This window comes from Hakea prostrata, unplaced genomic scaffold (genome assembly GCF_041222555.1).
Source record: "Hakea prostrata isolate BN-2017 unplaced genomic scaffold, UWA_Hpros_2 contig_34, whole genome shotgun sequence".
Taxonomy (NCBI): Eukaryota; Viridiplantae; Streptophyta; class Magnoliopsida; order Proteales; family Proteaceae; genus Hakea; species Hakea prostrata.
This window is the reverse complement of record NW_028291153.1, coordinates 1-11,217: the sequence shown is the minus strand read 5'-3', so window position 1 is coordinate 11,217 and position 11,217 is coordinate 1. Positions and strand designations below refer to the sequence as shown.

Below are 11,217 nucleotides of genomic sequence, written 5' to 3'. Positions count from 1 at the left end.
GATCACAGACCCCGAAGATTTATCCCAACTTCATGTTGTTTCCATAGTTGGGATGGGTGGTTCAGGTAAGTCAACCCTTGCTACCAAGGTTTACAATGAAGTTAAATCTAAATTTGATACTTGTGCTTGGATAAATGTATCCCAAGATTTTGATGAGGAACATCTGTTGCGAAGCATCAACAAGAAGAAAATACCTGGGAAGGAGGATTTTGGGAAATTATTGGTGGTGTTCGATGATGTATGGCGAACCGAAGATTGGGACGTAATACGCGAATGTGTTCTTGGTAGAATTGTAATGGATAAAAAGAAAAGTAGAGTTCTAATTACTTCTCGCTCCCTTGAAGTAGGCATACATGCCAACTCACTAGCGGATACCTACCAGATAGGAAAATTGGATAAAGAGGATAGTATAAAGCTCCTGGCAAAGAAGGTTTTCGGTCAAGAAAGTATCCCTCTAGCACTGCAGAATATAGCGGAAAATATTCTCGACAAGTGCGGCCATTTGCCACTAGCAATCGTGGTACTGGGTGGCCTCTTGTCCACAAAACCGACGACACCTGAAGTGTGGAACAAAGTTGCGCAAAGTGCAAGGTGGCAACTGGTACAAGACTCCAGTAAATGCTCCGAAGTACTAGCTTTGAGTTATGATAATTTACCTATTCACTTGAAACCTTGTTTTCTTTATTTCGGCCTTTTTCCAGAAGATCATTTGATCGATTGTGAAAGCCTAGTTCAGTTGTGGATTGCTGAGGGTTTCATCCAAGAAAGAGGTGAAGAATGTATGGAAGATGTTGCTGATGATTATATAGAAGAATTGATTCAAAGGAGCCTGATCCAAGTTGATCGTAGGAGCTTCAATGGAAGTGTTGAAACATGTCGCATCCATGATGTGTTACGTGAGATTGCAATCTCGAAAGGACGACATGACAAGTTTCTTGACATTGTGGGGAACAAACGATCAACAAAGGCAAGCCATACTGGCTCACGTCGACTTGCCATTCATTCTTCAACTTCAATAACTGATGAGGAAATTGAAGAGTTGGAAATTCTGGATAGTAACTCTTCAAGTAAAACCCGATCGATTGTATGCTTTGTTGACTTCAGCAATGATAAATTACAGAGAGCCTCTTTTTACGAGAACCTCATGTATCTTAGAGTCTTGGATCTAAGAGGGTCGAAGAAACTCAAGAAGTTACCCAAGGAAATCGGGAAACTTGTGCTCCTCAAGTACTTGAATCTCCGTGGAACTCCGGTAGAATTGCTTCCATCCTCAATAAGCAATCTCCGCAACCTACAGACTCTTGATATCTCTTTAACTCGAATTGGATGCGTACCTTGGTCAGTTTGGGAATTGAAAGAGCTGAGACATTTTTATGCTAATCTTGAACAAGTCATAGATTCATCAGGATCATCTGTTAAAGGAGTTAGTCATAATTTCTTGCTGATGGTTAGCTGCAATTCTCATACTAGCAATGCTGGTGCAGCTCAGAAACCCAAAACCAGGAGACTAGATAATCTTCTGACACTGTCTACAAGAGAAGACGGTTGGATTTGCAATATTGAATTTTCTAGCTTGACCAATCTCAGAAAGCTAAAGATCACTGAGGTGAATGTGGAAAATCATTTATCCCAACTATCTAGTTCGATTGCCAAATTTGTTTTTCTAAGGGAGTTGGACATTGAGTGGAAAGGCACCCTAGAGTTTCCATCATTTGCACGCCATGTTCACCTCTACAAAATGAGATTGTCAGGGAAGATAAAACTTGCAGCAGCAAAGACAGAAGAAGCAAGAAAGACAGAACAACAACCAAAATGGATTTTTCCGCCAAATGTTGCTGAATTAGGGTTATCCCTTACGGAGCTCTGTCGGGATGGAATTGATGCCCTTTCAAAATTAAAGAACTTAAAGTTCCTCGAGCTCAAACAAGGATCTTTCTTGGAAAGCTGTATGGTTTTTCCTGAGAATGGGTTTCTTAATCTTTCACGCTTGGATCTGGAAGTGCTGTCTCAGTTGAGAACAGTGGAGGTGAAGGAAAATTCATTGCCCAAACTCAAGATTCTAAATCTTTGTTATTTAGAGAACCTGGTGGAGCTTCCATCTGGATTGAAGGAAGTCAAAACTCTCCAGACGCTCAGGTTATTCTTTATGCCAGAAGAATTCATCGCAAGGGTTAAAAAAAATGAGGGAATTGATTGGAAAAAGATCCAACACATACCCACCATTGGGATCATTGGTTCCCTCTTTAAAGGGGCTATACAATTTAATGTGGTGAGATTCTCCTTTTATATTTCTCGTCCCTTCTTCTAACTTCCAATTTTGTTTTCCATTTATTTATTAGTAATAAAGTTTTACATTTCTGAGAACGATTTGGTTTACCAGGCAAGCAGCAACTGGGAGTGGGCGGGAGCATCTGCTTAACTGCTGATGCATTCTTGGCATCAATGGGGAGCACCGAGTAAGTGTGTTGCATTCTACCCAAAAATAAAGAATAAATAAATAAAGAAAAGGAAAGGAAAGTGTGTTGCATATATGGAATTGGTTTCAATATAACTGGTTCGCTGTAACATATTTTGAGTATGAACTAATATGAAACAGTTTCAGTTAAATTGTCTCCCTATTAAATAGCTTTTCAATGTTCCACTACTTCCAACTTCTTCTTTCTTTATTTTATTATTTTATTATTTTTTGAAATCTGTATTAATAACAATGTAAACTTTAACATAGATTAAGTTGTTTACTATTAGGTTTACCTTTAGCCATTCTTACTAGGGTGCAAGTTTGGTCTCGGTGGACTTAACCCACCTACGAATAAAGCTTGGGATCAAGATCCTTGGCTCTGATGGTAGGTAAAGGCAAAATATTTTAGCACTAAATTAGGGCAAGGGCAAGCTTAAGATTAGTATTTGTTCTGTTCAGCCTATTCCAGCCTATTTCTAATTTTGGCCCTAATCCAATGTTCATGACCTGATTTTGTCTCTAATCCTGAACCTAATCTAATTTTGGATTTATAAAGTGTTTTATGGACAAGAAAACAACGCAGAATTTGAGTTGTTTTTACATAAATGCATTTTCTTGTAGGAAAATTTCCCAAATAGACTGATTTTGCTCAAAAGATTTACCTAATAAGATATTTTTTTTAAATGTTTTACTTAAATAGATTCTATACTTGAAAAAAATTACCAGATCCCAAATTATATATATATATATATATATATATATATATATAAAGTCATTATTATTTTAAAGTTATATATGCCTGATGCGTCCAAAATCTGCTCAGCCCTTGGATCTCCACGTGATGTCCTGCAAAACGAAAGCGTCAGATGTGGCCCGACCGCTGGGGTCGGGAGTCCACATCCGAAGGCTAAGTCAGTTGATGAACTTAATCACAAACGGCTCTCGCTAGAAGCACGAGCTAATGAATGAAGAAACGGGAAAGGTGATCTAGATAGCAGATCGCTAATAATCTAGGTCTATCAGTATGTATCTGAACCTGAGTCTCAGATAATATTCTTCTTGATCGATTGATCCGTCCCTCACCTTGTATGGTAGTGGGGTTTATATAGAGTGTACCTTCGAATCTCCTTCGGTGGATGCACTCGAGCCTTCTTCGGGTAGTCGTTGGATCTTATCAGTGAGATCCGTTGAGCAATAGACTTCTACTAGTTTGGGCTAGTAGAGGACTCCTGAGATAACCGTTAGGTTATGCGATAGTTATCCCTTTGATGATGATTAGTCGCAGCCGTCAATTCGAGTCTGCTGTCATCAGGGTGATTACCCTAATCCATAAGTAAGATTAGGGCACGCTTGCAGCCGAATAAGCTTTCTTCTTCAGCAAGCCATCTTCCTGACCCGGTTCGCTAGAGAGCGATTCGGTTTTCTCCGTCTCGACCGGGGTCGAGGGTCGGACCAGGTATGAACCCGGTTTGATCATAAACTCTCCATATCACGAGCCCCCCAGACCAAGCGTTCGGTCGATCCCGAGGGCTTGGTTTTTAACTGGGTTCCTCGTCAGGTGATGATCTCTGCGTGCTTCATTAAATGTCATATCACATTTAATGCGGTGATCACTTTTTCTCGAGCGTTGTGAGTGTAAGGCCACGTATCTTCGTTGCAGTTGATCTGTCGTGGCTCACGTCATCCAAGCGACGGTTTCCGAACGCCTATTTCGGATTCGTGAGTTCAAACTTTCAAAACGTCTCTCAATCTTGATCGTTGATTTTGGATCAATCTCGATCGTTCAGATTCCCGAACACTCGTGCGGGAGTTTTAAAAGCGGTTCGTTGTCTTCGTTGCAGTGCCTCCCAGAACGAACCCTGAAAGCCTGCGGGTGAAGGCCGCTAGGGCCGTTGTGACAGCCGAGCAACTATCGCCCAGGGTCTTGACCGTAGATCAAGAAGCTTCTCTTCCCTCTCCCGACCCTCTCGATAGGGGTATCAGGAATATCAGGCCTGTGGCCGATGCTTCGGGAAAAGGGAAGAAACCAATGGTGGATAGGGCTAATGTCTCTTCTTCCGCCCGAACCAAGAGGAGGCATGACACAATTGATGCTCCCTCCAACAAAAAATCCAAAGCTTCGACGGATGCTGAGGAGGTCTTCATCCCTCAGTGGACCCTGAAGATGACTGACAGGGTTACTCGGGACCCCGAGAAAGCTTTAGAATGGAGCTCCCTCGGTCTTACTCCCGCTGATCGCCGGGAGTTTGAAGCCCCGGATGACACCTCCCTTGTTAGTCAATCTACAAGGTACCGGTCTTCTTGATTACTTATGTTTTCATAATTTCTTATGACTTCTTCGATATCTTCCGTCTTCCCGGGGAATGCTTTGTGTTGAGCTTTTATCAACACATGGAAGCATTGAGCCGGGTTGGTCGCACCAGCTCCTTGCTGCAAACTTGTGAAGAGAAATTGGCCAAGGCCAATTCTGAAATAGACCAGCTGACTGCCGCTGCCGTGGAGCTGCAGAAAAAGCATGAGGAAGAAGTGATCTCCCTCAAGGAAGCCCTTGAAGCTTCGAAAATTCGTGTCTCTGCTGCCGAGCACGAGGCCAGAAAGCAAAAGGCAGCTGCCACGTTGTTTGGTGACGGCCTTGAAGTCAAAAGTAAGGAGCTCGAAGAGCATCAGAAGTTGGCGATCCCTAGCGAGCCCGAGCATATAAAGCCAGACCTTCGGAAGGAGTGCATTCGGAAATACCTGAACAGCGTACCTTTCTCCGAATTGCTAGGTTTCTACAATATTCAAGCCTATCGCATGGGGCAGAACGACGTTTGGGAGCAGATCCTTGGAACGATCCCTGACTTCGACACTGCTCCTTTTCGTGAGGTATGCCACCCAGAGGTCTTCGGGAAAGTTGGTAAGGATCTCCCGGTCTGGGCTCAAGAAGAAGATGATCCTTTCCCAGCTGACCCTCAATATGAGGCATACCTGAATGACGAGCCGGCACTTCCAGAGAAGAAATCGAAAAAGGCTTAGGGAGTTGTTCTTTTGTAAAGATGTACCCCCAATTTAATGAATAGACATTTCTTCTTTTTTTTCTTTTATGTTGGCCTCAAAATTTTCCCGTCTCCTGCCGAAATCTTGCCTTGAATATCAAAGTATTAATGATAAAACTTATCACTTAACTTTTCATTCCTCGCCGAATAATGATCTTGTAGAAATATTGTGAAGATGCGTTTCGGGAAGATGCATTAATCTTCCCCACTACTTCATTTATTGCAAAGTCCGCACGTTTCCCTTCTGCGAAGTTCAAACGTTTTCCTGCTTTAGTATCCCATTCACTGTTTCCAATGAATCGGAAATACATCCATTATTTTAATGGCAGTGCGACGATTGGAGGTTTCTCTGCATCAGGTGCTCGCTTCCACATGTTTCCATGTGGCATCCCTTCGACCGTTGATCTTTGCTTGTTGCGGATTTCGAAGCGTCATTTCGATCTGGGTCGTCGGTTGTCCTTAGCCTTCAACCGTCGTCTTATACCTTAGGCTATTTAAAGCCTTCGTGGGTACTCTCCATCTATCCTGACTTCTGCAAGATAGATTTGCTAAAGTGCCAAAGCAACCTTTCGTCCTTTGGCCTGCTTCCATATTCCTCGTACTCCAACGACAGCTCTATCCATTTCTGAACAAGTGAGTTTTTTGATTACTCATCTCTTTCCCTACTTTCCCCCCTGAGTAAACTGCACAGTAGTTATACTTGGGGTTTATTTTGTTGGTCTGTCAGAAGGTTTAGAAAACTAGGGTTTCCCCATTGTTGCTGTTGTTTATTTCTGTACTGATACGGCTAGTGAATCCTTCAAGCGTAAGGCGACTGCTGGTGGTGAATCTTCAAGTCAGATTCTTGCAGCTTCTGTTGATGCCGTCCCTGCGCCTCCTTTGCCCGAAGTGATCGCTCGTCTTTCCCAGGAAGATCTTGATCACTCCGCTGCCGATGTTGTTGCCGGCACTCCTGCTGGTGAGCCTGTTGGTGCACCCCCGAAGGAGACTCTTCGGGCATCTGAGGCAACTATGTTGGCATCTGACGAAGGTGTGGTCCCCGCAGGTGCCGCTCCTATTTCTAACTCCAGTGCTTGTTTGGCATCCTCCTCCCCTCTCTTTGAGTTGGAGGATTTTGCCACTAGGAAGCGCCGTCGGGTGACAAGTGATGAAGCTCATCCTTCTCATCCTTCGCTCGAATTAGTGTCAAACGAGTTTGACGGAGCGTTGGAATGGTGTCTTGCTGCCCGAATGACCTCTGAGAGCGCAGTTCTTTTCAAACTTCCAGATGAAGTCTTTACGAAGTCACTGGTGATGTAAGTCTTTCTTCATTATCTTCTGATTTTGAAAAATTACTTTTCTGCTCCTCGCTAACTCGGAAGTTGTTTGCGGAGTCTTGCTTGGTAACTTCCACAACCAAGTGGAAGCAGTTACTAGGCTCGATAGGTTGAGCCATGAAGTTTCTAAGCTTCAGGAAATCTCTGAAGCCAAAGATGTTGAGATTGCACGCCTTCGGAATCTAGCTTGGGAGGTGACAGGAGAAAAAAATTCGATGATTGGTCGTCTTCGGTCGGAATTGGATGATGCTAGGGAGAAGATCCGGCGATTGGAGCGAACAGTTGGAAAGTCAGGAGCCAAAGGATTTGAAACGTTACCCGAAAGGCAAGCTGTCGTTCCTTTGCCTGAATCCCTTCCAACTGATGTTCGCAGAGCCTGTGTCTTCAAGTATTTACACAGTAAGCCTTTTGTTGATATGCTGAATGCTTATAACTTGCAGGCGTACCGGGATGGTGAGAACGAAGTATGGGAATCAATATTAAGGAAAGATCCTCATTTTGATACGACTCCCTACAGTGCTGTATGCCATCCTGAAGTATTTACCAACCTGGGGATTCCTCCTCCCGACTGGACCAAGGATAAGATTGATCCTCCACCTTCCGATCCAGATATTATGCAATATCTGGAAGATTCTCCTGTTTATTCTCCGCTGGAAGAAGTCAATTACGACGAGCTTGTACCGAATGCGAGTTTGGTCGAGGACCATTCCTCTCCTGGACAAGCTGGACAAAGAGTATGAAATTGCGGAGGATTTTCTGAATATCGAAATATTTTTGTAATCCTCATTTCTCCTCTTCTTTTCCTTGACTCCCCACCAATGGCCGACTCATATGTTTGTTCTAGCAAAGTTGTGTCGATCTTGTATAACTTGTTAACAGTCACCTGTAATGACTTTCTTCTTTGATCAGAGATTGTATCCAACTCTTGTAATTGTTTTGATACTGGCCTCTTTAGATCTTCTGAAGAAATAAGAAATTACTTTATCTTGAACTTTGCTAGCCACTTGAATCGCCGTTGTATTAGGTCTTAGTTGTCTGAAACAATGCCTTTACTTAAGGATTTCCGGAGAAATACAGTAAGTCTGAGAAGGAACTCACTCGGGTTTTAAACCGATGCCTTATACTTAAGGATTTCCGAAGAAATACAATAAGTCTGAGAAGGAACTCACTCGGGTTTTAAACCGATGCCTTATACTTAAGGATTTCCGGAGAAATACAATAAGTCTGAGAAGGAACTCACTCGGATTTTAAACCGATGCCTTATACTTAAGGATTTCCGGAGAAATACAATAAGTCTGAGAAGGAACTCACTCGGGTTTTAAACCGATGCCTTATACTTAAGGATTTCCGGAGAAATACAATAAGTCTGAGAAGGAACTCACTCGGGTTTTAAACCGATGCCTTATACTTAAGGATAATTCAAAAATTCAATTAGTCTCGAAGGAACTCACTCGGGTTTCAAACCGACGAATTCAATTAGTCTCGAAGGAACTCACTCGGGTTTCAAACCGACGCCTTGCAAAAGGAACTCACTCGGATTTTCATCCGATGCCCCGACTTAAGAAAGTTCGAAAAATTTTCCATAAGTGTTGAAGTGTTGAAGGACCCACACGAATTTTCATCCGATGCCTTATAGTTGGATCTTGTTCTCGAATGTGGTGTATGATGCCCCCCAATCAAAAGATAGTTTGTTGAAAACCAAAAATTGCATTGATTGAGTTGAAAATGATTACATCGCGAACAAAATTGAAATCATCCTCAAGGATAAAACTTTTTGAGATGCCTAGCATTCCACGAACGATCCAACTCTTTCTGGGAATCTATGTTCTTTAGCTTGTAAGCTCCTGAACCGACCGGTTTCACAACCATATAGGGTCCTTCCCAGGAAGGGTCCAACTTTCTTTGGTGACGCGGGTCGGAAGCTAAGGTGTTTCTCAACACCAAATCTCCGGCTAAGTATCGACGATTCTTCACTCGAGTATTATAATGAGACGCTATCCTTCTTTGATAATGTTGAGTTCGTGCTATTGCCTTTGCCCGAACTTCATCCAACAAATCAAGACTATCAAGCAGTCCTTGCTCATTTGCTTTTCCCCTCGAACTCACGATCTCGTAACGTCCCCGCCATAATCTCCACAGTGCCAATGCTTCGGATCCATATGCCAACCTGAATGGGGTTTCTCCTGTAGGTGTTCGAACCGTAGTTCTATAAGCCCACAGTACATTATGTAGTTCTTCGACCCAAGAAGCTTTGTCAGCTTCGAGTCTTCTCTTTATTCCTTCCAGTAGCGTTCGGTTAGTAACCTCTACCTGGCCATTGCTTTGGGGGTATGCCACTGAGGACATACGATGCTCGATCATATATGTTCCACGAGAATTGCTCAAATTGTGGACGATCGAGCCGAGTACCATGGTCGGTGACAATTATTTTTGGAATTCCAAAACGATATATGATTGATTCAAGCACAAATTTCTCCACTTTTTCTCGATAATTGTCGCTAGTGCACCGGCTTCTACCCATTTTGTGAAGTAATCAATTGCTACTATCGAGATATTCCCGTCCGCTTTGATGCCTTGGTGAATTTGCCCACGATATCAATTCCCCACATTGCAAAGGGAATGGGATTTAGAATTGAAGTCATAGTTTCCGCCGGGCGTTTCGATACTGTAGCATGAATTTGACAGTTACTACATCGACGAACGTAATCCATAGCAGCCTCTTGGACCTTAGGCCAATATAACCCAAGTCTTAGAATTTTGTGGGCCAGGGCTCGGCCACCCATGTGAGCACCACAAATTCCTTCATGAACCTCAGCCAAAGCTGAATTTGCTCCTTCGGGGCCTATACATCTCATAAGGGGTCCAGCATAAGACCTTTTGTATAGTCCCCATTATGAATGACAAATCTAGCTGATCGAATCTTGATCAATCTTGCCTCTACTGGATCCTCGGGTATTTTGTCATCCCTTAGATATTCGATTATTGGATCCATCCAGCAACGTTCTGCTTCAATATAAGAAATTTCTTTCTCATGATAACTTGGGAAAGTTATCTCTTCAATGTAGACCGAAGGGTCTAGATTCTTTTCCTTGGCATTTGCTAATCGGGATAGCTCATCTGCACTTGAATTTTCATTCCTCGAAATCGGGATATCTTCAAATTCCGAAATTGGTTCTGAAATGCCCGCACTATCTCCCGATATTTTTGCAAGCGTGGTTCTTTAATGCCATACTCCCCCTGGACTTGGTTGACTATAAGTCGAGAGTCACTATAAATAGTAACATCTGCAATAGCTAATGCTTTTGACAACCGAAGTCTCGCTATCGAGGCCTCATATTTTTGCTTCGTTATTACTTGCATCAAATGCGAATCTCAAAGCATATCGAATAATAAATCCTGTGGACTTTTTATCAGAATTCAGCCCTTGCTCCATCTTTATTACTCGAACCATCTACATATACCTCCCAAGTAGTTGGTATAATGGGATCCTCAATGGTGGGTTCCCCTTGGTGCAATAGTTTCTACTACAAAGTCGGCTAATGCTCGAGCCTTGATTGCGATTACGGGCTTAAAGCTCACTTGGAACTCGCTGAGCTCAACCGACCAGGACACCATCCCTTCGGACAAATCGGGTTTCTTAAGAACTTTACTAAGAGGAAAAGTTGTAAATACCTCAATTGGATGAGCACGAAAATATAGCCTTAGCTTCTGGCGGCCATCATGAGAGCCGAGCTCCTTCTCAATCTGCGAATATCTCGTCTCCGCATCCGGCAACACGTGGCTTACATAGTAGATCGGCCACTTTTTTTTATCTTTCTCCCGAACAAGAACCGCGCCGACCAGCGAAAGGGATGTCGCTAAATATAGCTGTAATATTTCCCCCTTCTCGCCCTGGGCGGATCGGTGTTTGTCCAAGTGCTTCCTTTAATTCCTCGAAGCTTTAAGGCACTCTTGAGTCCACTTTGCTTCCTTAATGCCCTTCGGGTCTTTAAGTGCCTTGAAGAAAGGCAAACATTTTTCTCAGACTTGGAGATAAATCGATTTAAAGCGACAACTCTCCCCCTGTCAGGACATTATACGTCCCGAGCGGTTTTGGGAGCTTCCATATCAATCGAGCTTGTATTTTGGCGGGATTAGCCTCAATTCCCCTCGCGATACCATGACAAAAATTTGCCGAGGGGACCCCAAAGGCACATTTTCGGGTTCAACTTCATTTGATGTTTCCTCAGTTCTTGAGAAAACCTCGATCAAATCTGCAATGTGATTTGCTTTTGTATGGCTTTTCACTAGCATATTCGTCAACATATGCTTCAACATTCCTTCCTATCGGCTCTTTGAAAATCTTGTTGATGGCCCTCGATATGTTGCTCCTGCATTCTTGGGGCCAAAATGCATGACCTTGTAATAA

General features: G+C 43.0%; 1 protein-coding gene across 1 annotated transcript; it reads left to right on the top strand.

Annotated features, from left to right (window-relative positions):
- Positions 1-52: 52 nt before the first annotated feature.
- On the top strand, positions 53-2,419 carry LOC148999143 (putative disease resistance RPP8-like protein 4). Its single transcript, XM_089141429.1, has 2 exons — positions 53-2,269; positions 2,381-2,419. Exons 1-2 carry the CDS (start codon positions 53-55, stop codon positions 2,417-2,419), a joined length of 2,256 nt encoding a protein of 751 aa, XP_088997555.1.
- The last annotated feature ends 8,798 nt before the right edge of the window (positions 2,420-11,217 follow it).

Bases quoted from the DNA above. Each gene is read 5' to 3' on its own strand.
- LOC148999143 (XM_089141429.1), top strand. From the start codon at position 53: ATGGGTGGTTCAGGTAAGTCAACCCTTGCTACCAAGGTTTACAATGAA. The intron at 2,270-2,380 runs GTGAGATTCTCC...TTGGTTTACCAG, and splicing joins GGGCTATACAATTTAATGTG to GCAAGCAGCAACTGGGAGTG.